The sequence below is a fragment of the Ptychodera flava genome, chromosome 13 (assembly GCF_041260155.1).
Source record: "Ptychodera flava strain L36383 chromosome 13, AS_Pfla_20210202, whole genome shotgun sequence".
Taxonomy (NCBI): domain Eukaryota; kingdom Metazoa; phylum Hemichordata; class Enteropneusta; family Ptychoderidae; genus Ptychodera; species Ptychodera flava.
The window spans coordinates 18,080,660-18,108,425 of NC_091940.1; the positions used below are offsets into that span (position 1 = coordinate 18,080,660).

The 27,766-nt window shown below is 39.6% G+C and overlaps 2 protein-coding genes across 3 annotated transcripts in view; one reads left to right on the forward strand and one right to left on the reverse strand.

The window, feature by feature from the left end:
• The first annotated feature begins 3,326 nt into the window (after positions 1–3,326).
• Positions 3,327–17,667, forward strand: LOC139147658 (copine-8-like). Of its 2 annotated transcripts, none has more exons than XM_070718809.1 (17): positions 3,327–3,711; positions 5,103–5,143; positions 5,403–5,449; positions 6,150–6,253; positions 6,882–6,921; positions 8,091–8,161; positions 8,975–9,038; positions 9,761–9,864; positions 10,176–10,322; positions 10,637–10,712; positions 11,204–11,366; positions 12,198–12,379; positions 12,980–13,107; positions 14,186–14,288; positions 15,250–15,307; positions 15,948–16,024; positions 16,578–17,667. In XM_070718809.1, exons 1-17 carry the CDS (start codon positions 3,635–3,637, stop codon positions 16,752–16,754), a joined length of 1,659 nt encoding a protein of 552 aa, XP_070574910.1. In that variant the 5' UTR covers positions 3,327–3,634; the 3' UTR covers positions 16,755–17,667. The 2 variants fall into 2 exon arrangements, with proteins under 2 accessions (XP_070574910.1, XP_070574911.1); XM_070718810.1 differs by having other exon boundaries at positions 8,981–9,038; positions 16,578–17,146.
• A 5,166-nt stretch (positions 17,668–22,833) lies between these two features.
• The window catches only part of LOC139147659 (aquaporin-4-like), a 31,966-nt gene continuing 27,033 nt past the window's right edge, over positions 22,834–27,766 (reverse strand). Inside the window, exons 2-3 of the mRNA XM_070718811.1 lie at positions 26,165–26,245; positions 22,834–25,582 (exon numbers count right to left, since the gene is read on the reverse strand). Of these exons, the coding sequence (XP_070574912.1) occupies positions 25,373–25,582; positions 26,165–26,245 (291 nt within the window). The 3' untranslated portion in view covers positions 22,834–25,372. The remainder of the gene's footprint in view (positions 25,583–26,164; positions 26,246–27,766) is intronic.

Below are 27,766 nucleotides of genomic sequence, written 5' to 3' on the forward strand. Positions count from 1 at the left end.
TGGTGAAAATTTTGCTGAGTTAAAGCCAAACCACCACCACGTCCTCAGATCATGAATTCACAGTCACCTAGGCTACTGTTGCTATGAGCACCAGCTTTGGTCCAGCGAGTCCAGCTCAGATATGATTCAAATTGACAAATCAGAAAACAAGAAGCAATGAGATCATTGACAGTCGAACTTGGCATTCACTTCAGTCATCCTACCTAATGGTAATTAGTGTCTCACCTTTTTTTCTCCTTCGTGTTCCCTTTATCTGAAATGTATACTGAATAAGATGGTTTGCCCTGTCAAACCATTACATATATCCCATCAACTATTTTGGTTTTCTGAGATCTTTCAAAGGCTATTGCATTCCATGTTAAAACTTTTGATTGGTGCTTTTTTATAATATTATATTTGTTTGAACAAGTCGTCATGTAATATTTATGCTAATGTGTCATATTTTTATATGTTTAATGGAATTTTACTACCTTTTGAAAGACTTCTGTTTTCTATATGTAACTTCTTGTTCTACAATCAGTGTATTACTGTATGTCTTTGTGTCAGTTCTTAATATATGACACTGTGCTGTATCCTTCAGATACTGACCCGCTACATGTACTAAACTTTCACCACTTTGTAATAGGGAAAGGTTTCTAATAAACCAAGAAAGGAAGTCCACTTGCATTGCGTTCTTTTTTGAAAATAGTTCTTTCTTATCAGAAAATGAGTTAGGATGCACCTTGACACTGTAAGATATAAACTTTTGTTCAATTTTTTTCAAAAGCAAACTTGGAACCATTCACTTTTGAAATCAAAATTTGGGGGTCATCTTTTGAAATTTAGAATTTGAAGAACAATTCCCAACATTTATGTCAAAACTTGAAATTTAAAATGGCTGCCACATGTGTTTGCTGTATTGGGAACATCGGAATTGAATTGTCACAAAAATAGGCTGGTGAAGATTTTATTAATTCCATTAGTTTCAAAATGGCCGCTGCAAGTGGCAGACCAACAAGGATATTTGAAAGTTTTAGAATCTGCGTATCCGTCATCGAGGTGCATTCTACGTCAGTAGTGGACCTGCATAGTGACAATTTATGACTCAGCAATGGCCTCATGGCCAGGCCCTGTTTTCGTCTCATACTTTCAGATACTTTGTTATCCGCTGTTTACAGTGATATTTATGGTCATATCAATTTGCATATCAATGCTTGCATTCCTCAAATTCCATTCAGTTTGGCACGTACTATCGACGAGGAAAATGAAATTAGTGTCGACGAAATTTTGTGTGATTTTTTAACATATACACATTTCAATGCAGTCCATTTTTGGGAGGAAGAAAGCTACCTTTTGATACTTTGAATAAGCCGTTTTAAATGAAGAAACTATCTGTATGTGAATCGCCGAAACAAAGTGCTCCTGTGGGAGGGACCGTGGCTGAAAAAACTATTGACTCCGAGTCGTGTGACCTTGCCTGCCCTCTGATGTGACCAGTCGATAGCGACCTTGCTGCAGTACAGTAGCTCGAGGCTTTGCTTGGGTATTTGGGGGTTTTGCCGTTCAACCCGAATACCAAAGCAAAACCTTGAGCTACTATCCTGCAGCCTGGCCTTGGTCGGGCTTGACATTTGCTATGAAGAAACTTTTGTTACGCCCTCAATGTTGTCTCTCTCGGATCGAAGTTTGTACTCACATGCTCATTTCTGAGAAATAAAAAAAAATCAATACGCAACAGATGCGATATGTGGTATGCGGTGGTCGTCATACCCACGAGCGTAAGGCATACCCTCGAAAAACACACCACGTTTATTGCACAATTCCCGTTTAATCGTATTGTCAAAAGAAAGCTGACTCACAAGACCTATAAAACTGTATTACAAGCTTTAGAGATAACAGAGTGCTTGTGTCGACATTGTGGAATTTTGACCGAGACTGAAGATAAACGAGCTTTACACTCTTTTATATATATATATATATATATATATATATATATATATATATATATATATATATATATATATATATATATATATATATAAATCATGGAAACTGAATAATCAGAATACTGAAATGACTCCATGAACGAAGTAGAACCATGTGCTCTGCCACCACTGAAAATTAAACTTACTTTTACGATGGTGACACTCTTCTTGCTCTTTATACAAGTCGGATATTCTCCGAGGTGGCCTTGGTCAGGAAGTGTCGTTTTCGCCGAAAGGGCTAGTAAAGTAGCATTTTTGCCTTTGCCGGGAGGACCACTTTTACCCAGCCGTTGATGTGGGAGTGTTACTGCAATCACAGTCGGGCATACTAACTAAAATAAGTTTACCAGAACAACAACCGCTCCCTAGCCCCCAGTACATGTGTTCGTCTAAAGCCAGCGGCGTCGCGATATGATATTATTGAAGGGGAACATTAAGCCCCTGGCCAAAACCTATCGGTTTTCGGATTGAATTTAAAATTTCACGTAATGCTGTGTCATTTATATGGAAAAATTCAAATAAACCAGAAAGATAAAAGAGTATCTCTTCCAGTAATACGCTCCTCAATCCAGACGTTTTGTACTAGTTCGATTAGTGAGAGAAAGTGACCGATATTTGAATATACTGTGACTCAGTCTTAACTCCACGATGGGATAATTAAAATTTCAATTTTCCCCAAAACAAGATCATGATGAAAACTGCATGCACTTTCGAGGTGCATTCTACGGTAACCTTAAGTAAGTCTTACAGTAAGTTCTATACGTTGTTGACGTGCTGTATTGCGTATAATTTATCTTATTTATAGTACAGCTTTATCAATGCCAGTGAACTTTGTGACATCATCCCCAGAAAGTGAGCCAATGATCCATTTTTTACATCTACAAGTCCCCCGGCTTAATTTTATAGTATAGTATTATAGTAATGATGTACCTCTCCCTGCCCATAATGGACTCAAGTAAACTTCGCACTCCATAATGTACTCCATTGACTTCGCCTCGTACATTATGTTGCAACTATTGTCTTACAAATTTTGACCTAGTGTTATTGGATCATGGATTGGTATGATTGCGATTATTTTGCAATACAGTGCAAATCGTTCTTTCGTCCATTACGGTTCGGGAGGGGTATATTTAAATTTATTGCGCATAACAAAAGAAAGTTTATTAGAAAGGTTGACAATAAACGTGAACTAAATTTTCAAACTGGATGATAAATTCCTGATACACTGACTACCCCTAAAAAAGAGAAAGAGTCCTGACCAGTAAGTAACACTGTCTTACATAGAGTCTGATTGTGGATCATGTGTCCCTTGTTTTGCACATATCCCATAATGCAACGACCGTACGCGTTGACCTTTGAGATGACCCGTCATGTTTTCAATATCTAAGTAGACGCCAAGTAAACCCCCATGTGCAGGCATAAGGGACTGATCTACAACCAAAAACTATCACTGGCTTCGGCAACAAGCTCACTAGAAGACTAGACTGTCGCCGGGTATACTGGAAAGTGCGTGACTGGTAGGCTAAACCACCTGTTGAGTCAGGCTTCAGTCACTGTCATAGCGTACGCGTTAACCACAGTGCACAGTAGCGTAGTATCCGGTTCAAGACACGGTCGCCTCCGTGTTAATACGTCTTCGGCCTGGGAGAATTCTCGTCATAGTGTCGACTATGGAAGACAGACCCGATTTCCTACTGCCGGGGCAGGCGATTCCCGTCACCAAAGTCGAGATCAGCGTTTCGGCGAGGTAAGGTTACACTGGTCCCGTCCTTTTGATGTACCTCGTCAACAGAGTGAAAGCGCTAAATACGGCAACGCCATTGAGGTCACTCGATCGAAGGCTGCTGGGCCGGCTGGACGATTAACACGTATACAAGCAAAGGTCTTGCAACGGGAGGGGCGTTCTGAGCAGAGATCAAAACAAGGGCTTAAGAATGTTACCAAAACAGTCGGTAACTTACATGTAATAGCAGTAAAGCAGTGCACAACCTTGTTGCACTTGCAGGGAAAACTTCATTTTGTGAAACTTGCGACAGCGGTATACCTAGCGTTCTAAATGTGAATTGTACTATTAGGCCTATGTAGATCTACTCCGTCACCCAGCGCAGCAGTCGATCGTTCGTGCGCCGTTTAGTCGAGACAAGCTCATTTCCTTATTTCAAAGTTATTAAAAATTATTTGCGTGATATAGCAATTTCAAAATGGTGCGACACTATCAACATCAAGCACCACATGTTCCGTAGGCTCGTGTATTCTTTAGTCTGTTTGTGGTGGGGTATAATTTGGACGGTTCCATTTTGCATCTGGACGTATTTATATCGTAGCTTCGTCAAACATGTAGCTTTTCTTGTCTGTCTGTCTGTCTGTCTGTCTGTGTATATATATATATATATATATATATATATATATATATATATATATATATATATCGATTGTTTTCAATTATGCAAGGCAAATACACATGTAGAGTCAACAAAATGTATAATGTATGGCACCTGACAGAGCAAAGTTCTTTGACTCATTCTCAAGGCAGGATCTTGTTTCCGTGTATTATTGAAAATACTTCATCATCTGTAGTGTTATTAGAAGCGTTATATTTCCCGTCAAAATTTGAAAATTGTAACCTATTTCATCCGTAAACATAAGCCCTTATATCGACCTACAGCCAGGTTAACATTTTAATTATACTATATTTAAAAAAATCAATTTCTTGCGTGACATAAATGACGTACTCTATTCATTACCGTTGATGTCAATATTTTTGTAGTTCGTTTGACCGTCGAACAACGTTTGAGCAAATGGCCCGGATTCGCAGAGTTGTCTGGTCGCGTAGAAATTGCTTACTCGTCCATCAACTTCTCAAGTGTCTGTAAAAACAGACGCGTCTTTTGGTCTCGCTGTTGTTATTGTACATTGCAAGCATAGAGGGAAATTTAGGTTCAACGACAATAAAAGAAACCGAAACTCGCCATAGACCATCAAAGTGTTCATATTATTCATACATGCCACACTTCAACCTAATAATTTCAATGAAGAAAATGAGCGACACAGGCCTAATATTTTCATGTTTGTGTTTAAATTTTAAATTAGAAAAAGTCCTTCTCAATATGCGTGTTATATTGTTTCCCCGAATCACAGAAACATCCTGGACATGGATACGTTCTCCAAGTCGGATCCGAGTAAGTATCCATCACTGATCAGGAATTTGATCAATAATACCGAGAACTTGTGTCCGGTATGTGACATCCCTTTTGTCACACTCTCTATATGGTTGTGTATTGTACCCTCGAAGGATCGGAAGATTTATGTTGATCGTTATAACCCGGATGTGAAAATGGTCTAGAATGATGTTTGCTTAGAAATATTGTTTCTGTTGCAGTCAATGCTCAAAACTCACATGAAGGAATTCTTTCCGTTCATTTCTTTTTTTTTTGGCAGTTTGTGTCATGTACATTCAGAAAGTCGGATCAAACAAGTTCACTGAGGTAGGACAAGTCTTTTTTATCCTTCTTGATAGCCTTACTGTTAGGGCCTTACTGATTCCTAAAGTTATAACACGTTCACGAAATGTATATACACATAGAAATATGTATGGGAAAGAGCTATACTGAAATTTTATGCTCTGATACAACACTGCATATAACGGACAACATAATTATATATAAGACGTCGAGGAGTAGAGTTGGGGGAAAATATTGACAGAAACAAGACTTTTCGAAAAAAATATCATTAAGGTCTCCGAAAAGCAACTGCCATGTTTGTCAAGTATCAGGTACAATAAAGGCAGATGCAGGAGACCGCGTTTGATGACCAACCAGCGATGATGGCAATCGTATACACTGAGTGTAGTATTGGGAAACCTATTCAGGCATCACTGATACGTTTGTAAGCACACATGGATCTTTGCGATATGCTGAGTCGACCTTGGTAGTCGCCCACTTTAAGTTGCTATGTTGGTTTTAAGATATGACACATGTCTTCACTAACAAAATGATGCATTCGACCAATCAATGCGTAAGTTGTGTAATTTTACCGAGAATAAGTGAAAATCTAGAATCATCTTTTCGATTGAGACCGCTGTAAACAGATCTCCTTCACTTTGAAAATATTGTTTTGTCCATTTTTTAACCTCCCTTACAATAGTAGCTAACCTTTTCTCTCGTCATATTTGATTTAATTTATCAGTACGGGAGAACAGAGATCATTTGGAACAACCTCAACCCTGACTTTGTGACCAAGTTTTCGTTGGATTATTTCTTTGAGGAAAGACAGGAGCTGAAATTTGAATTGTGAGTATAAACATGTCATGTGGAAAGGGGTGAAACTGCCGTTTTAATTGTTTATAAATTAAGCACCAATTCTGCAATGTCACAGCTGAAGAAAACACGAAGCTATCTAGATAAGCTATTCAATATATTCAGACATTCAATATATCATCATATTTTTCACAATTTCCCATAAACTGTTGAATGGTAATTTGCGATGTTCTCAGGAGTCTTTCGGATGACATCGGTCACGTGCTTCAGTCATTAATTTGAGCGCTATTCCAGTTCCATATATGAGGAAAAATGCATTTTATGAAGTAAGAAATATACGATCAATCATTTGTCGAGCGACATATTGTCGCGTGGCGAGTACTCTTCATGCAAAGGCCCTCTTGTCGCAGGATGGGATACAAGCAAAGCGTCGTCAACATGTCACCGAATGAGTCACTACCATATGTCTGACCGCGGTTGATTATTAATGACGTCACACATGCAAATATTAAGGTGACTCTTCACCTTCGTGGAACGATTGAGTCATCCACCTGTCATTAAGGTGGTTTTCTCGTCCTATTAAGTGGATCACGTGACCATTTCTTTTGCATATCGGCTCAGTTAATCATTAAATTTTTTGTCTCGTCTTCTATTTATCCAGATACGATGTTGATGCGAAGTCAGACGATCTAAGCAAACACGTGAGTAGACGAATGTGTCAAATACAGAGATTCGAATCAGCGGATCCAATCAACGACAGTATCACGGACACGAATATTTCTACGTATAGGAGTATTAGTTCTCCCTAAAGTCCGTTTATGACCCGTCTCGCTCCAGGGCATGTGCAAAATCCGAATATCTGTGGTTCTAGCAGTCGTTATGGGTGACTAGAAAACAAGACCGAATAAAAATCAGTCAGACCCAAAACATCGTCCCAAGCATTCTTCGAAAGCCAAAGGTGAAAAAAATAACTTGCAAAGCTGGACAAAAGAAACAGGAGCCGTAAATTATCTTTTCCGCCCTAAAGCAACCATACTCGTAGCAACTCTGGTATGGAGCGTCAGTACTCACCGTATTCTGTCCAAAACAAACACTTGATTGATTTTCGTCATGATTAGGTCATACTTGAAAGGTCTTCAGTGGTCCTAGTATTGACTAGTACAAGTCTCCGCGTGTTAGCTCCCAGTTCATCAATAAAAATCCTTCTCAATTCCAAGAGTCGCGTTTTAGTTTAGGTATACATGACTTGTCTTCAAAAAGTTACCGGACAAATCTGTCAAATAAAATAAGCCCAGAACACTGTCTCAGATATATTATTGTAGAGATGATATACTGCTTAGCAGAACAGCAAAAAAATACACACACACAAAAAAAAAACAAATTATATAGAACTTGGCCATCTCGACATCTTGATTATGGTCAGGTTAGCCTACGACCCCATAGACATAACCCTCACTGTCATGCAGTTTATGTTGCTAGAAAATAAGCTTATAGGATTATAAAACGCGACGGGAAAATATCGATATAAGGGTGACGAGTCGATAAAAGGCAGACTGCTCCATTCACATCTAATCGATCTTAAGATTGGTAATCAAAATGAGGATATGTAATGTTTTGCAAAAATCAAGATTTTTCATGAGTTTCGAGAACAGAAGAAATTTTCAAGGAACTTGATGAATATTTCATCCCTGTACAGTGAAGTGTACACCATTTCATAAGAGAAGCTAAGTTTCAACATTCACCGCTGACCAATTTGCCCTCTTTTTTGACCCCCCCTCCCCCGAGATCCGATGCACTTTCCTCCCTTGGTATTATCGACTGATGTTGAAGCCACCTTGTTCTATGCATGTTATTTCTGTCATTCCCACAGGATTTCCTCGGCGAAGTGCAGTGTAGTCTGGGGGAAGTGTGCAGCAGTAGGCGGCTCGACCTGCCAATACAGTACGTATCGAGTACATAAAGAGCTTGAACACGAATAAAAGCGATGCAATTTTTAACGTTGCGATTCACCTCTGCACTTATCTTCCGTGTCTAATGCTTGTTCTGTCATATGTGTTCATAAAGTTCCTTTCGATATACACTGTGCTTTTGCAACTGTAAAGAGTATAATTTATATTGTTGTGTCTCTCTTCTGCCAAAAATAGTTTATTAACTAGTTTTTGTCACGTCGAAAATACAAGCCCGTGCACTTCTCCCTTCTAAATTAAATAATCTTACCTTACCTAAATTCTGAACACTGTTATCAAATGCCCAACTGATTAAGTCATGGTCGCTATCTTTAAACCGCTATTTGATATTTGTTGTACCTAATGACCTAAACCTTCCCCTAATTTTCATAACGAGTTCATTCACTTCGTCAACAATATGAAAGTCAAACAAAATATTTAGATTTCGATGTGATATACCTCCGTCAAATTGAATTTGTCTGTCCGGACCTGTTTGTATGAGTTGCTATAAGTTATGACCTCCTATAAGTAAAATGAAATTTTATTCAATTCACATCATGTCCTTGAGAATTCTAAAACATTGAGAATTTGAAATGTCAAAAAGGTTCCACATTTGGTCGGGTCGTAGCGCACTCTACTTTAATAAGGATGCTCACAAATGGAAACATAAGCTTACACACTCCAAATATCGGAAAAGGATAGCGACTGTGTCCTATACCATGTTATCGTATTAACTGTTAAAACAGCATTGGTAGTATTAGTTGTTATTATTATTGTGGATATTTTTTTAATTTGCTGTTTTTGCTAGCTACAGAGGAAAATCAGATTGTGGCACGATGATTATATCAGCAGAAGAAATAGGAGAGTCAAGGGTATGTACAAATACCGACAAATGGTTTTGTAGACACGCTTTTACCATTTACCTTACCGTTATATTGTCTTTAAAGGGGAAGTTTTTGTATCGGCTTTATCTCCGGGCAAATTGAATGACTGTGCGCAACTTTTAAAGGAGAAAAAAGGGACTGAAATCACATAACCAATTAATGTCAACAACCACTGAACAGATGCGAGAACCAGGGATTGAGGACCGCCCCTTTACACAATGCACTATCAATACATTAATGATGTGGAGGAATGGGCATAAAGAATCCCATTGTACTCAAGAGAATAGGGTTGAGCTTGCCGACAGCGGTGTATGGATTTGCGCAAACCAGAATAAGAGAAACCCTTTCGATCAAGTGTATTGATATTGACGTTTGGCAGCGGTAAACAGGTTAAAGTAGTATACATGGGTTTAGCATAGCGTCATGGTTTGTTCCAGTGCAATTTTTCTTGTCGTACACATAATATGTTGTGAGCAGTACCTCGCCACATTGTAGGTCAGTAAGCCATGATGAAACTTTCTTCCACTGCTACCACGCTGTGTGTGTCTGTTCACACAATACAGGCTGACCGTCTCAGTGACTAAGTGAGACTTAGAATGTGTAATTGTTTGCGCTAATACTTCCATTAGTGGTGTCGTTTCAGTGTCGCGCGAAGTTTGACCTGGTCATACACTATTTTGACAAAATCATTTCGTTGTTGTGTTTTTCAGGACGTCGTCAGGCTGGAATTTAAGGGCGAGGGTCTGGACAAGAAGGACTTTTTCGGCAAGTCGGATCCATTCTTGGCGTTCTACAGAGCGAACGACGACGGAAGGTAAAAAATGCCCATAAATTTAAGGGTAAAATTCTTGCAACTTCCAAAAACGTGAAATGCTTTTTCCTATATAGCCCAACTTTAGCAGTGTTAATTTCTACCGTCTTGATTTTGAACTTCGAATTCATAATGCGAACATTATAATTCCAACACTAGTGCATCAGGTTTAACATTCGAGCGTGATTGAGTTCACTAATATTGCTTTCTCCATGTTTTCAATGTAAGTTTTGATAAAAAGGAAGTTAGTTAGTCACGGGTCTTGAAGGCGTGTCTCGTCTTCACCTGAATGTCTTTAATATTTCTCCTCTCAGCTATACAATCGTACACAAGACAGAACGAATCATGCGAACTTTGAACCCGACGTGGAAACCGTTTTCGATATCGGTGATGAACATGTGTGGCAACGACTACGACAGGAAACTTCGAGTTCAGTGTTGGGATTGGAACAGATCCGGAAGGTAAAGGGCCGTCTGCACTTTTCTCGTCAATCCTTGTGTGAGCAAGAGATCTCTATCATAGCTGCCAGGTCGGCACAGGTCGCATAAAATGCCATACAGATCCGTATCACCATTTTCTATATTACATTACAGGATTGTAAATTGGATGAATATTTAAAACCGCACTGTTCATATAGTGAGGTTCCATTTTTTTCCCTTTTTGAAGAACACCGTCGATTATAAGTCATTGTCATGTCCAATCAAAATAATAATCTCTCTCTCTCTCTCTCTCTCTCTCTCTCTCTCTCTCTCTCTCTCTCTCTCTCTCTCTCCAGTCATGATTTCATCGGCGAATTTTTCACAGACATGAGACAACTTACAAGAGGACCCAACCAATCAAATGTTTACGAGGTATCTGTTTGTTTGTTTTTATAACTTCGGCTGATTGTGCCATGTTTCGTCGCTGCAGTAGAGAGTTAGGGTAACTTTAGGTTCTGATGTTGACTGGTAAAGTCATTCTTTCAGTCAGGGGCTGTTGCCAATTTTTTGTTTCTTTCGTTTTCATTATTTTATTACCATGTTAAAGCTCCGCAAGCCGTAATTTTTGATATCTATTATCCGGGTTTGATTTTGTTCTGCTGGTGAAATACAGTTTTCCATTCCGCTGCCAAATTTACGTAGAAATACACAGTTGTCAAGCAAACTCGTATGTGTGTACATGTAATCTCCAATGTTATTATTTACAGTTTTGTTCGGACAAGAATTAATTTGTCAGCAATAACATAACATAACATATTGATTGGTTACAGAACAGGTCCCAAGAAATCGACATTCGTTACCGAAATAAAATTTCAGGAAATCAATATTAACTTGCAGAGATTTTGTTAATATTTCACTTGCAGCTCGTCGATCCAAAGAAAAAATCGAAAAAGTCTAGTTACGAGAACTCGGGTATCGTGACTCTGGTTGAATGCCGTGTCCAACCAAGGTACTCATTTCTGGACTACATTCGGGGAGGAACACAAATGCATTTCACAGTAGCAATCGATTTCACTGCCTCAAATGGTAAGTACGTACGTATGTATACGATACTTACATACATACATTCTTACATACATACATACATACATACATACATACATACATACATACATACATACATACATACATACATACATACATACATACATACATACATGTATATTTATTATTGATTGATTGATTGATTGAATTGTATATTTAAGCAATAAAGCACACCCAGCGACGGTATACCACGAGATTTTGACCAGTTCATGACATATATGCATGAGCGATAGCGAGTGCATATATGAAGTGAACTGGTCAAAATCGAGTGGTATACCGTCGCTGGGTGTGATTTATTGCTATTATATCATAACAGTATATTGAAATTCTGGCGTGGAACGTCATAAACGGATTTTTGCTCAAGCCGAGAGCTCGCGCGTATGCCAGCCGTGGTATATCGCCAATATACCACGGTTCTTTTCGCGTCTCGACCAATCAGATCGCTGTATTTGTACCATCAATATACTGGTATGATATATTTATTCATATTTTAACGAGTGACCTATTTACCTGAATAAGTAATTTTCTTCAAGGCTATCATAACACTCACAAAGCGTTGTGAATACCTATATGCAATGTGTGTATGTATTTAGCACGTAGGTACGTATTGGCAGATACACTGAGGGAAAAAAGAAAACCTATATTTCCAACAAACTCATACACAATTTTTTGGCAGCCGAGGAATTGAAAACGTTTTCCATCTTCAAAATGTGACATGACAAAGGTTAGTGTCTTGACGGTAATAGATTCAAAACACCACCAATTTAGATTGCATGCCTTCATCCGAAATTGAATGTGGATTTCTGTTGTCAGGGAAACCGGACGACCCGGGGTCACTTCATTTTCTTCATGGAGACCAGCCTAATATCTATGAGACTGCTTTGAGATCTGTTGGTTCGGTTCTTCAAGATTACGACTCCACAAAAAATTTTCCCGCCCTCGGCTTCGGTGCAAGAGTGCCGCCCGATGGACGTGTCTCCTTCGATTTCTTCTTGGTTAGTAAATGAATTAATCCGTTCATGTCATTCGCTCTTTTCTGTAACGTCACAGAAAAAATGGTCGGAAAACATTATTTTATTCGCTCACCAAAGAAAAACCAGTGGTCAGAAAAGATAACTTTAATCGCTTGTATAAAGGCGACACTGAGATCCCACCGATTCATAAGCGAATCTTTGATTGTTACGAATTCAAGTTGTGACTACTCAAAACTTTGTCAAGTACTTAGTCAAGTGCACATTTTACTCAGTAAAAAATCCTTCCTCTTTCAGTCACAATGGCAGACAACTGTTCACAATTTGTTCTGTCTATGTACTGGATAGCTGCTGCCAATCTTGAGGTTTTCCTCTTTAAAAAAACTGTCGACAGAAATAACCGCACCGGCTACAGCAATGTAGTTCCCTCTGCACTGATCTATAACACTTTCATTTCTCTGAAAAACACAAATATCTGATGAGATTTTGATAACCATGCAGGATGATGGACATGACATTGGTAAATGTGAACGCCAATGATAATCATGATGCCGGTAAAGGAGGCGTAAGTTCGCCTCCAGTGGTTATAATAGTTGCGCCTTTGTTTTCTTTTTTTGTTCGCAGAATGGCCATCCTTCAAATCCGTACTGTCACGGCATCGACGGTGTCATCGCCGCTTACAGAGAATCTCTTAAAAGGGTCTACCTCCATGGTCCTACGAATTTTGCTCCCGTCATCGACCATGTCGCAAAGTAAGTAGTGTGAACCGATGTATTTCACTGTTGGCTGACAGAAGGACTTATGAACTAAACCCCACCTCATTGCGTTGTAACCTTGAATTGCAGTCTCTACGAGGCTTTCAAGTCAAAGTTCATCAAGTGCCGTATCTTGTAACTTACCGTATATATTTGGGTTAGCGCCCTCACTCGAGCGAACGTTAACGACCCTCCACTACTTTGTGTGGTCCTAAAATATGAAAGAAAACAGTGTATAAAGTGTTTCACAATCTGTAGCCGCGGCAAGTGAAACATTCGGGTAGTGCGCCGATGCGGGTCGCACGCCTATTAGCCATGCCATGATGCATGAAGATTGTATTGGTACGGTAACCATAGCGATTGGCCATTAAATGCTTTCACAGAGTGATTCAGTTCACCTCTATTTCAGAACTTATCACGTGTGATTACGTCGCCAGGGACGACAAAATCAAGACAGTCGCTCAGTTGGCATAGTCTTGTAAAGGCAATTTTAGATTCATCCATAACTCTTCATGCATTGTTATATGACATGCCAAACAGCGAGTATTTGTCGACGCATAATGTCTGGTAGTTTACGGTTTGTATTTAGATAGTGTATTTATGTCAATAGATAGTCATAGTTACATGTTTAAATGTATTTCTATCGATGATATCATATTACATTGATAGTACATACTGCGTTGGCAAGCTAAGTTATGGAATTATCAGCATGTTGAGCGAGACATTGTACTTGACACAGGAATAAAAACCTTTACTAAATCTTCGAAAATTATGAAAATGTTTAATTATAGCCGTCCTTCAACTAAGAAATGATGTCAGAGAAAACGAATGACGATTGCACCAAATAAATTAATCAAGTGTGTTTCCGGAAACATGCCTTTCAAAAATTAGGGTAGCTAGGGCTTGTTGGCCCTACAGAAATCAAGATGAACCATAGACAGTCGAGAAACTGTCTCGACTGTCTATGGATGAACGTACAACGCCCGTAATTTGAAGAATAGTGGCAGAATGCCATGTGATTAATATCCACAACTTTTTCTATTTTCTCCGTGTGTCCTTCAACGTGTGTTGACAGATTCGCAGAAAATCACAAAGAGGGAAATCACTATTTTGTACTGCTCATCGTAACGGACGGCTCAATCAGCGACATGGCGAAGACCAAAGACGCCATTGTCAAAGTAAGTCCACTGCAGTAACTTCTGAGACAATGCCCAGACCTCATTATGCAAGACCACCCATCCTTCTAATAGTAGTGTACAGTGTTTTCAACAGCTTGAAAAAAACAGAGGGTGGTTAATATAGATAAAAATTCATAATCTGCATATTCTTTTTTTGAAAATATATTATTTTGTATAATTAATAATTATCAACTCATGACTAGACTGTTCAAAAGCTGAGGGGTAGTGCACCCCTAAAAATTCCCTCGTGAAGAACTCAGGTGTGTATGATATGCAGAAACGATTTTGTGTTGATTTCCCTTGATCAGAAATTATTTCACGAACTACTTAAATTCTTTATCAAATACTGCTGGCCATATCGTCATCAATAAATACCGTTGTTGGAAGCATGGCAAGAACCCGATAACTTTTCAACTTATCTGAAATTTACTTTTTCTCCTTGACAGGAAGAACGATTTATTGAAACAAAATTCGGCAAAAATTAAATTTTGACGCTCTCTATATTGTTTTTCCTTCTAATATTGAAAGTGCAATTTCTTTTGTCGGTTTTCTTGATGTTGGAAAAGAATTGGGCCATTTATTCCCTATTGAAGTACTTCTTTAATTTGCCCGCTTTTCAAGATGGTTGCCTTCTCTTTCTATACTGCTCATGCGCAGAGTGTAGTCCATCTCTCGCGCGTACTCGCTGTTCGACGACAAACGCCGATTCAACGATTTGAGAAACCCTGATATGTCAAAATGACAAAGATTCGGTCAATATTGTCTTATTTAAAGTTCCACGTCAAAACGACTTTCGAAGCTATATTTTATAATGATGAACCCACCAAATGAAAGGTTGCCGGCTGCTAAAGAGTGTAATTATCCTGGTTGTCGGTGTCAATCTAATTAATATTGAAATACTGTACAGTATAGTTTTCACTTTTGGCATCTGTGTCCCTCTCATTTTTCCTCTCTCTCCAAGGCTGCAACATTGCCCATGTCAATCATCATTGTAGGCGTCGGGAACGAAGACTTTTCAGGTAAGAATTTTCGATGACGTAGTGGTTATACGGTCGAGATAAATTCAAGTCTACAACAATATAAATTCCCTAATTGTAAGCGTATAATATACCGAGCGTAACAAACTTCACGAAGTGCAATGTTCAGCCGGAGGTGGGAACAGAATATTTGAGTTAATGTGACCTAGGGAGAGGACCATCCAAGACCCCCTGCTCTGGTAGTCAATTCAATACTAACACGACGAACGGACGTATGTAGTACACACTTCGATCGCCATATTGGTCCTGCATCTATCCATGCACAACAATTAACAAACGCGATTTTCTCCTTGCTACATGTATGTGAATGTTAAAAATATTGCCATGCAATGAACGCTGCTTGTTTTAGCGTTGTTGCTATGAGACATTCAGCCATGTTACTGTAAAATTTACTTGTTACACATGTGTTCGAGTTGAAGTGGCTGAAGTATAGATCTGTCGGAACGTTGTAAAGATCCTCCCGGACTCGTTCACATTGAGTTTGCGTAAGACGACTACCACAATCACGGTGGTCGTCTGATTTTGAGAGGAGCGGAGGGATTTGAGCCCAACAGAGTGGGTTTCAGTTACCAGGGTTGATATCTTCTAACTTCATGTATCACTACGATTATTTCTTTCGAAGCGATGGAAGTTCTCGATGGAGACAACGTGAGGGTTACGTCATCAGATGGTACAGCGGCTGTCAGGGATATTGTTCAGGTAAGAACACGCCATTCGCAACCTTCACTGACACCCACCTGATAAAACTGACAACAAAGACATAACATAAGGAAGCATAAGGAAGTTCAATCTTTCCGGTATTTTAAAGGGGCAGGATTTTTATCAACTTTATCGCTGGCAAACTGTTTCACTGGAAACAAACATCGTGCAAATAGCCAATGCAATCGAGCACCAATACGAGAACCAGGGATTGAGGACTGCTGCTCTAAGTGTGTGCCAAAAGTACAATCAAGTTGGGTGCATGTGCGACCCAAGGGACTTGCACAGTTTTACTGTGAAAACGCGTTTTAACGCCCATCCCAACGGTCAGGTCATTACCTTTTATTCTTATCTGCCCCTCACTCCCGTAGAACATTCATATTCCTCAAGGTTTTCCCAACTCTTGCTGTCTAGTCCTTCATGTCTGCCTTTAGTCATATCACCACATAGTCAAGACAACATTCTCCAGTTATTTTAACGATAAAATTACATTCGTATATTTGAAATACTGTTGAATCATCGTTCATACTCGTCTCCCTTTTCTGTGTTCCAGTTTGTCTGTCTTCGTGATTTTCTGGACTCAAATAACGCCATTTTGAGCAAATCTAGACTTTCAAGAGAAGTTCTCGAGGAAATTCCGGAGCAGTTTTTGTCGTGGATGACCGCGAACCATGTGAAACCTCGCAATTTGCCGACCGTGAAACCAATGTCATACAACACAACGGTGTGAATCAAGAACCGAGTGAAGCACGCCCTCAACTGCCGACAGAAGTGAATTGTTTCCTTCTTCTTTTGGTGCTGATGTATCTGTCAACATCTGCGTGGGAACTGAACAAGGGCGAGTCTAAAGTCAATGAACCACTGTAAATGGTGTTGCTTATCTTTCTGTGACACTCACGATGACGTGTACACCGGGTGGTAACGTTACAGAAAGATTTTACGTCATCACAGATTATCGAACTCCTCGGGAGCGGTTTATCCATATCACCTGTTTTTTATGCTTTTGTTACATGTAACGAAATATGCAAATTTTGGATGCCTGCTTTTTTAATCTGAGCGACGTGCTTCCTTCATTGCTAGAAGGGACGCATTCGTATGACTTGATGTAAAAGGGAACTTTTCAAAAATCTATATTATTGCAAGCGTCTTCATAGGCGAGTGTTTATCTCTTAAGGTAGAATGCGCCTCGGGGACAGATACTGTGACTCTCAAACTTTTACAATTCTTTTCTGATTTAATACTTGTTGGGGTTCATTTTAAAGCTCTTGGTACGAGAAAACTTTTCATCGTCTTAGTTTTTCGAAAATCGAAAATTTTATTTTTCTTCATAGAGTTAACACAGGGCTGGCGGCCATTTCGAATTTTCAAATCTCGGTAAATCTTTGGTAATTTGTTTCTCTAGTACCAAAATTTGCACTATGACCCCCGATTTTTATTCCTGAGTTTGAAAGAGAATGGTTGAAAGATTCCTTGAGAAAATTTTGAGCAAAGAGTTTAAGTCTTTCATTTTCGAGGCGCATACTACCTTAATTTGATTTTCTTTGTGTTAAACATTTTAAAGCCCATACATATAGGCTACAATTCTAATTTAGACGGCATCGTGGCATGAACAGTTTGGCGTGCTTGTGTAAGTTTTGCTAGCCGTGAGCATTGGACTCGTTTAAAGCGCAGTGGTCGTCGCGCTGCGCAGCCTCCTGAGGGGGTCCCCTCTGTTGTAAACAAATCCAAGAGCGCCGCACATGTTACGGGTTGATCGTAATGTTTGCTTGTTAAAATGGCGGCTGATCTGTCACAAGCATACCAACTAACCAAATGTAACACGCAATAAAAGGTCAATTAATCTAAGTTAATATCTGCTGAATATTGAACAATAATTGCACGCTGGATTGAGATAACATTTGCTCATGATTTTCTTGAATCAGTTGAATGGGGCTCGGCTACTGTTATCGCTCGAGCCATAGAGCTAGACGTACGCATGTACGCATGTATACGCCAACAGACTATCAACGACCGGGCTCTAGTTTTCGACATCGCTAGCAAGGACGAGAGCTTTCATTTCAAGAGGCCCGACAGGAGTACAAAGACACAGTTACGAGTGGAGTGATACGTACCGGCCGCCGCGTACTATTATGCATATAATAATTAATTATTATATGCATAGTACGCGGCGGCCGGTACGTATCACTCCACTCGTAACTGTGTACAAAGACAACAACCCAAACTACAGAAATCTACAGGTCGCAGAGCAATGCCCGCTGCAGCAAGAAGCATCTCTGCATCTGTTCCGTTCCGTGGTCTGTATGAACATCCGTGTCAAACCGGGTATGTGACGCGCTACACTCGGCTGTGGAGAATCCAACTCAACTACAAAGTTTACCCCGTTTTTGGGTGCAAACGAGAATTCCGAGTACAGGTATCAAGTCAAGCGAAGGACCTTTCATAGGTCTTCTTGTTATGAGGGGGTTATCTTACTTGAAAGAGGATTCAGACCTACCCGGCAATCAGGAGGTACAACAACGAAGTTTGCCCAGCACCGCGGTAGGCCTACACAAGCTAGCGGTTGGATCACTGCCATGACCGTGCACAGGACCGGGGCACAGGATCTCTCGATACGTCTATGCACGGTGTAGCCGTGCAATTTTCCTGCCAAATGCCGCGAAAACCCGCTCGTTTTGTCTATTGTTTCCTGTCATTTTACTATTTCTTACCACGTAATACTAGGAGAAGTAAGACATGGTGATCAACAGTTGGTTGTGGGCCAAGTCGTCGCGGGCCGGTACGTTGTGGGACCGGATTCTCTACATCCGTGTACGTCAACGTGACTGTCTCCCAACAACATCTCCCGTGTCCTGCTCTGGCTTGCCGATCATGGTCTTGAGTGTAATTTTTTTTTAGGCATTGTGCTTGTTGCTGGTCTACATATATAGGCAATGTTGATCATTTTAGTTATGTATTTTCACTACTGTACCATAGCATTGTGTATAACCAGCGTGATCGCGCGCGATCAACCTTTTTGTTCACTGTGTCTGCGTGCAGTAAACTCGGCGACATAATGTGCTGAGTGTAGTGTCCCAATGTTCGTAGCTCTACACGAGTTTGTAGATAGAAATACACCACTGAAGTTCGTTTCCGATCTTAATATTTTACTATTGCATGATGTTGAGTCTTACAAAGGCCTTAACAAAGTGGGGGACTGCTCCCATCTCACTCCTATTGAAGTTGAGAAGACTTATGTTTACAAAATTTATGTTTATCAACAAAAAAAATCACGCACGCGCAGCGCGACGACCACTGCGCTTTAATATCGAACCTCATGGTGCAACATAGGTCGCTGAATCGTGATATTCTTACCGTTGATCTTATCTTAAGCAGGGTCCGCTTGGAAGTTCAGGATCCCCCAATACTGACATAAATCGTCGAAATGCGCTATCGAAGACATCTATGGCAATACAGGAAGATCTGTAGTGGCTATGGTAACAGATAAACCATACTAAATGTCTATTTATTTATGATAGGCAGACTGAGAGAAGCCCGCATCCACTTTCCTCTATGAAGTATAGGCCAGCTGTATCTCGGCAACTCAGATCGTCATCTTCGATCATTCTTGAATTACGTAATACTTTGTAATTGCATAGCGTGTTACGTTTAGTAAATAATCCGATCTCTAGAATTATAATTGCACAATCATAAGTACATTTGCGCATGCGTAAAACACCGTGAGTCACGCCTGACGATCAGCAACCCTTTGAAGGAAGAAGCACGCCTGTTTTTCAGTTTTCAAATATCCCAGTACGGACCTCTGAAGAACCAACTTGTACGCGAAAATAGCATCACGTCTTCCAAGATTTGTTTTTCCGACATCGAGGTCTTTGTTGGACGATGGCCACATAGGCGTCAAATACCGACGAGGTCAAACGCGTGCTCCCTCGGTCCTTCTCGACGTGATGCTCCGGTGCTCTAGCTTCAAAGACCGTGTGAGGCTATGCTTGTTTCTTATAACGTGTTCATAATGTGTGCTCGGCTAGTTCATCATATGAAAATGTGCATGTTTCTAAGTCAATTCACGGTAATTTTCGACACGTCTCATCGATCAGGGTAGTTTAATACAAAAAAATCAGCTCGGTGACTATCATAATCAATCACTCTCGTATCTTTATCCTGACGAAAAGTTTGGAGCTGAGACAATTCCGCAGAAACCTTTTTCCTTTTCGACGCAAAGCAACATTTGTTACTTTTACTGAAAGGTGACGATCGTCTTTTTAAAGCCCGTTTTCAATTAAGACATATCTGTTAGAGTTGACCAAATTTTGTGAAAGTACTGTTTCAAAATCTCGTCCTAGGGTGCCTTTGACGTATAAATGTCACTTTCCTTCTACAATAGCGATGAACTGTAATATGTCCCATTTAGATGTCAGTATCCTCCAGGCTTGCTCAAAATCTGCCATGATCATATTATTTTCATCGCGTTTTTGTCATTTTAATGTTTTCCTGTCATTTAATATGTCTATTTATCGAAAATAATTTTTTTGTAAAATGTGTGTTTTACCAAAAAGCAACATATCACTATCATTTTTAAAAACTTGATATTGCAGCAATTATTTTTTTCCGAACACTTGTTGATGTTTTGGTTGTGTTCGATAATTTGTAAATGTGTTTTTTAATTAACGATTTTGTATTATTGGTGAAAAGTGTAAGTATGCTTATTTTATTTGAATAGCCCAACGAATGACCGATGTGCATTTTATACATTTTGCTAACTGCGACTCCACAGGACGCATGCGTGGTTATGAAGTCCAAGTCTCGGGTAACGAGTGAACGGCGGTCCTATATTTTTCGATTCGCCCGATCATAACTCTTAAGCTGGCACAATAGACAAAATAAGTATTTCCTATTTTATACAGTCATCTGATGCCAAAACGTCTCATGAATGCTAAATAACATTTTTTCGAATCGCAAGCCGAGGAAAAACATGTAACAGGAACTAACTTGTATGTTTTTACTGCTATATTTTATATCCAGTTAATGGAATTTGAATTCCTGGTATTATATACAAAATAAATATCAGTACAGTTATACATTGTGACAAGTTTTCTGTTTGTAATGAATACACCGGATTATTGTGTAGCCTTTTAAAAATTTCCGAATACAAGAGTTCCCTTCGGGGAGACTGTGGAAGGTAAGATTACTGTAAAAATTATGTTACACTTCATAAGAACTCAATTTGAGCTGTTAAATTGAATTATAGAAACCATATTCGAATTGATATCGGATACAAATGTATCCTACGGACTCGCTACGGGCTTTGAAACAATCAAATACATAAGAGAATATATACGAATGCGAGAGGAAATTTGTGGGGTTTTTACCGGCGTTGAAGCCCTGATTTTTGAAAATTGCTAAAACTCTCGCATGATTCTTTTGGAGTTCAGCCATAGGCCAGAACCTCAAAAGAGACGAACAACAAACAGCTGTTCTAGGGTTTTGTTAGTGCTGTACATTTTATTCTTCATTCATGTTAGCACATGACGACAAAAATTCTTGCTTCCCTGTCGAAATGTACTAGTAAATGCATGGAAACAACACATTCCAGAAAGAGCACACAGATTAATATATTTTTCCACGGAGGTATTTAAACATGGTTTTTAACGTGCTATTTTTCCAGATCCTACTTGGGGAAGGCTGTTGAAAGGGACCCATATTCAAAAATATGGACATTTAAAGCCCGGCCTAGCATTCATTAAACATCTCATTAGCTTCGTCTTGTAAACCGTAAAACTGTAAGGTGTAATTTGTCACCTCGGTTTTTGTGAATTCATTATGGAGTGAGGCCAAAGTAATTAAATTCTTTGTTTTGCGTCCACTCTAAATGGGAAAAGGTACGCGTCTAAGCGGCTGAAAAACACACACAAGAAAATTAACACAATGTAATTTGATTGCAGCAAATAAAAAATTGTAATAAAATTTTAGTTCAGAAAAGCTAAGCGGTTATGTCCTAAAATTTCCTATTCAAAAACACTGTGTGTGTTTTTCATGAAAACCTTAAAAACCTAAGCGGGTGGGGACGCAAAACAAAGAATTTAATTACTTTGGCATTATGGAGTGAAGCAGAGTCCTGTTCTGACTTTATGAACTCGTGCCACTCTGGCACCAAATGTGACGATTTACAGCACTGTCTATGACAAACTCGAATGTGTGTACTGAAACCCAGCGCTACAATCTCAACTAATAGGCAGTAAATTCTTCGAAGACTTGTGGAGCATCAGGCTGCAACGAAATACATATATCTCTTTCGTTGTCGGATTGTATCCTCTCCAGTCATGGAGTGTGCAGAGGCAGAGAGAGAGAGAGAGAGAGAGAGAGAGAGAGAGAGAGAGAGAGAGAGAGAGAGAGAGGAGAGAGAGAGAGAGGGGGAGAGAGAGAGAGAGAGAGAGAGAGGAGGGAGGAAAAGATAGAGAGGCAGCAGGGAAGTCAGACAGAAGGATGCGGTTAGAGAGATTCAGACCGACAGACAGACAGACCGACAGACAGACAGACCGACAGACAGACCGACCGACAGACAGACGGACACGGACAGAAAAAAAGCTGTGAAACGGGCATCAACAAATGCTGTCGGAATGACAAGCACAGTTGGTCGAGTTTTGGCCCTGAAGTGCTTGAGGAACTGTGATAGAATTAAATCAGTGGAAATAGGGTTTGAGCCGACGAGAGTGATTCTCCAAATGACATCGATGCCACCTGAACAGGTGAACGTGAGCGCAAAACTGGCCGGATGGAGAGATGATTAAGACGAAACCAAAGGTAGTAACTCATTTATTTCACAAACATTTTATTACGTCACTATTTCTTAAGCATATGTGCAACTTGATACATGTTACTTTTATAAGCACAAAAAATTCATGCGTTAATCACATTAGAGGAAAATAGTCCGTAAGTATCGAAAGACATAAACATCATTTAAAAGGTTAAAATTACATATCGAAATATCTTCATTAGAAATACCATAATTACTTGATACGAGAGCTCAATGTTTACAATAGCTTACAATTTGATAAATACAAATTATCACATGGTTGGAAACCTATAATCGACTTTACTGATTCAAAAAAGAACCCGTGCTTTACGTAGAAAGAAATGGAATTTTTATAATCATGTATTTCCAGACCTACTCTCGAAGACATTAAATACCATGGTTCTTTGAGAAAACTGCTCTAAGTATTGTTTAGCTGCTTCGTTCTTGGGCGTGGGAAAGAGTTCCCCTTCAAGGACTTTTTCCCGTACAAGACGTGGTAGAACGTTATACGGGGAGACTCTGTCTGTCTATGAACGTTGAAAAATGTCCACACGGCGGATGTGCGGTGGCGTAAAAACTGTATTACCGTGCACCGTCCGGGGTATATGTGGACACTGTCTGTGCCATCGCTCATTATCTCCAGATGAAACAATAGTAATTAACACACTTTTGCATATAAATGAATATTTATCGAAATACCAATTGAAAAAAAGTGAACTACGAATTCAGTCTCCTTTTCCTTTCACGACTGTGTTGATAGTTAAAATAAACGAAGGAAACTGAACACTTAACTAATCAAAGTGTGGATTGACATGCTGAAAGCAACTTTGTTCGCGCAAATACTCGTAAAAGCAAAACATATCTCCCTGCACTCACTCGCTGAAATTGTTCTCTGTATTGTTTTAGCTGTCGCTGTGATAATTCCTTTGCTATAAAGACCAATCCAGCAAGGATACGCGTTTTTTTTCACTGACTTAAAAATATCTAAAAGGTAATAAATTTGTTAAGACTTGTGACCTGTGTGGTAAAATATACGATTTAGTTTCGAATACATACCATAAATGTGGTACTTTTTTAGGCAGCTGTGGTGTGAATGTTACTTGAAGTGTGATATGTATTATTATTTCCAATTGGTGTGGAATGACGTCACATGTTGGGACAACCGAGCAAGTGGCCTTTTTGGCCACAGACACGAACGTTTTTTTATTTTCACATCAGCGTGCGGTCGGAACGGCTTCGAATTCGTCCCGAGATGTCTCGGGTTTTCGTGCATTTAGTAATACTTGAAACAGCGCTCAGAATATCTCGATGTATTCACACTTGTGTGCATTCCAAACAGATATCGCAATCCAACTCTGGCCCTGCATAGTGTTGTGATAACCTCGTCGCCAAGTTCACATTAAATCATGCACAGGCACCGAGAGTACACTATATATGACGGCGAGAGAGTTCCCGCAACAGAGTTTTCAATCATCCGATGCGAGAATCGACAAACATTCCGGCTACACGCCTTACGCCGACGTCTCGCGAAAAGTGTGTGATGCCTCTTTTCTAGATCACCAGTTTCCAAATTAGTAATGAAAAACACGAAAATCCGTAAAGTTTCAACACGGTTCTTCAGCAGAAGTTGACACCCACAGCTTTGCAACTTACGCGTTTTACTTTTCGTTTGGTGAATTCGAAAAACCATTTACATCGAGTTGGGAAAACCATTCTCTGTGGCGACCATGTGATGTTAAGGGCACGTGGCAATGGTGTGTTTGCTTTTCACATATCACGACTAAAATCACTGAAGATAATGAATTTCAGACATAAAAATTAAAAATAAGTTTGGTGGATTTTTTTTATCAAACTTGTATACAATTCTATCAATGGAGAAATTTAAAGTAAATGTTGATCATACAGTCATTGTGTCAGACTACAGTCCAAGGACGATATTGGATTCTAGTTGACCTGAACGTAGATGGCGCGTGTCACCCATCGCGAAGTCACTATACTGTAAAAGAAAAAACTGTTTGACACATTATTATAAGTTACATCTACTTCCAGTGCGATATATTATTAATTATGTGATATACCTTAGAATAAATAAAAAGTGCAAGGCAATCCAAAGCATCGACAGTTAGCTGCCATGAAATGACACACACTGATACGTCGAAAAAGTTTTCATTCTATCTGCGAATTATTTTTGTGTGTGTGATGTGGCGGCAAAGTGTTGATGTCCTGAAAGGCTTTCCTATGTACAACTTATTGCAACACCTAAATAGAGATACTTTAACTGTAGTAATATTTAAAATCGACACCGGTAGTGACGCCATTGTGGCAAATATGACATAAAAAGTATGTTGCTATATTTCCTGACCAAAGTGACCTTTTCGTAAAGATTCTTCTTCACTATAATATTTAGACTGAACGACATTTTGCATCGAAAGAAATTTTTAAATTTGAGAACTACTTGATTACTGCGAAGCCTCATATTTTGAGCATACTACATGATTGTGAGATGCAAAACAAACATGATTTCACGTGAGAGTAAGCTGTATCCCTCCGCACTGACTTCACTTTCCGTTTTTCTCTTTCACTTCTTGCAAAGCGACGTTCTCTTCGTCGTCGGTAGGTGGCGCATCTTCGGTAGGCACGTTGCCGTTGCTGCGCCGCTGACCGATGTACACTGTCTTCAGCCTTCGTACCGAAGAGCTCGGTTCAAAAACGAACTCGTACAGGAGAGCTGCCAATAAACCGCCCACGAGTGGTCCAATCCAATATATCTAATTAAATCAATCAATCAATTAATCAATCAATCAACGTGAAGAAGATAGGAAGTTGCGGTCCTTGTCAACGTTTTCAGTATTCTATGAAGTATGTCAGTCTATTAGTATGGTTTATCTGCACTCTCGACGTATGATTGATAAACCACCCTCTTACCTTATCTATTTAGTGATACCTATTAATTTTTCATTAAGATAAAATCTAATTTCCGAACTTCGAATTTTCCATCATCAGTATACGATACGTATTAAATCAAATGGCCTTGATAACTTTATAGGTCGGATATAGTATGTGATTTATAATGTAAAAGTAGATCAGCAAAAATGGTTGATAACTATATGTGAACGCGCAGATATACATATATGATATAATCCCCCGTTATTATTTACGCATTATTTTATCTGGGGTACGATAACTTCTCTACAGTTGTCGGCTTTTATTATTGTTCCTCCAACTGTTCCGATGGGACTGCAGGTACATGCACGCCGAATAATGTAGTTTGAGTGGTCGTGTGCCGGTTTTAGTGAAATGGCAAGAGAGTGAGCAGCGAACGCAACAGTCCACGCTTATAACTTACTCACCCAGTGATCAGCCCATTCATTCATAACCAGGGCAGGTCCGAGGGAGCGGGCTGGATTCATACTTGAGCCAGTCAACCGCACCTGCATTGTGAACAAGAAAGGATAAAAAGACACGTTCATCCACAATTCGGATTTTCATAATTGTTCATTGTTCATACCTGGAGTAACCTGTCTAATTACGCCGAGGTGTAATGACATTGAAGTTAGGGTATGTGACTGCAAAGTTGAAGGTCATCGTGGAAGGTCACCGTTTTCGATAATTTTTGCAAGGGAAAACTGCGGGGAATTAGACGCAACATAATACCCCGTGTCTCCGATCTACATGTATATCGATACATGTGTGTAGGGGGGGGGGGGAGCAGAGAAACGGTCGGGGAAACGGTATAGGGCCTTCATGCCGTGTCTTAGATCTTTGCATTATTTTGGCGTTGACGCCCTTTGTACTTTCACTACCTGATTGTGTTACAGCCTAATTCCTTTCGAAGGTAAAACTTGGACCCTGAGAAATATGATCATAGATTCGGAGATGATTAAATATGAAATGATTAAATAGGAAACGAGCATTCTTTAATTGAAGCGTAATTTGTCACACGCATTAGCTATCTACTCCTGGCCAACAAACAAACAAACAAAATGTTAAAAACTGTGAGAAAATAATTCAGAAAGATTTCAAATTGAAGAAATTGTGAAATGTTTGGCAGGGGTGTCTCTAAAATAAATACACAAGGGAAATGCCCTTGTTCCATGATCCATTTCTGGAATCTTTCTCCAGTTCTCAAAGATCAGCAACGTCACAAGAAAATATACATTCTTGTACATCTTGAACAAAAATATTGTGTTACGCATTGCGGTTAAGTCTCCCCGATGGCGCAAATCGTGTTTTTCTTCTAAGTTTATCATTAAAATCAATAACGCTGACATATATTTTTACAAAACTGGGCGTTCCTGCAAAACGTGCCTGGCGTAGAATTACCCAGTGGCAAACATTTCCTGCCGACCCGTGGTCTCATTTCCGTGTGAGTAGCTTGATTTCATTATATTAATTATTGTTCAAACATTACTCAAGAGATGAAACTCAGCTTCTACGAATTCCCGATAGAATTCAACTCGTGGTGAACTTTTAGTGTTTATGTGCAAATACTTTTTAGAGCGACTTTATTCAACTATCAGCAGACGGGTTACCGTGACACTAGCAGTAATGTGACGCGTTTGCGGTCAGAAGTGAAATATGTGTTGCTGCGTTCGTGTCGAGAGAAAATCATATCGCATTTCACTTGATCGCATCAAAGTGACACGTTGCAAATTTAATGTTGATTTATCCTGGCTGTAAATCTTACGCTGACCATTTCAGCCGAGTGCGTTATCGGAGCTTGTCTCTGATGTGTCGTTACTGTCTGACTTGGAAAGAAAGTGGTTTCTCCACGTCTCGTGCCATCCGACCAGAATATCGGCATTGCCTATGGCATTAAACTTGAATTTCTAAGAATGTTCAAGCCGACTGTCGTTTTCGTAGCATGTGACACGACACAAGACTTATCTCCGCCAACACGGGCCTTAAGTAAACTTGAGAATTGATGTAGTTAAAAACTTGCAACGGCTTGG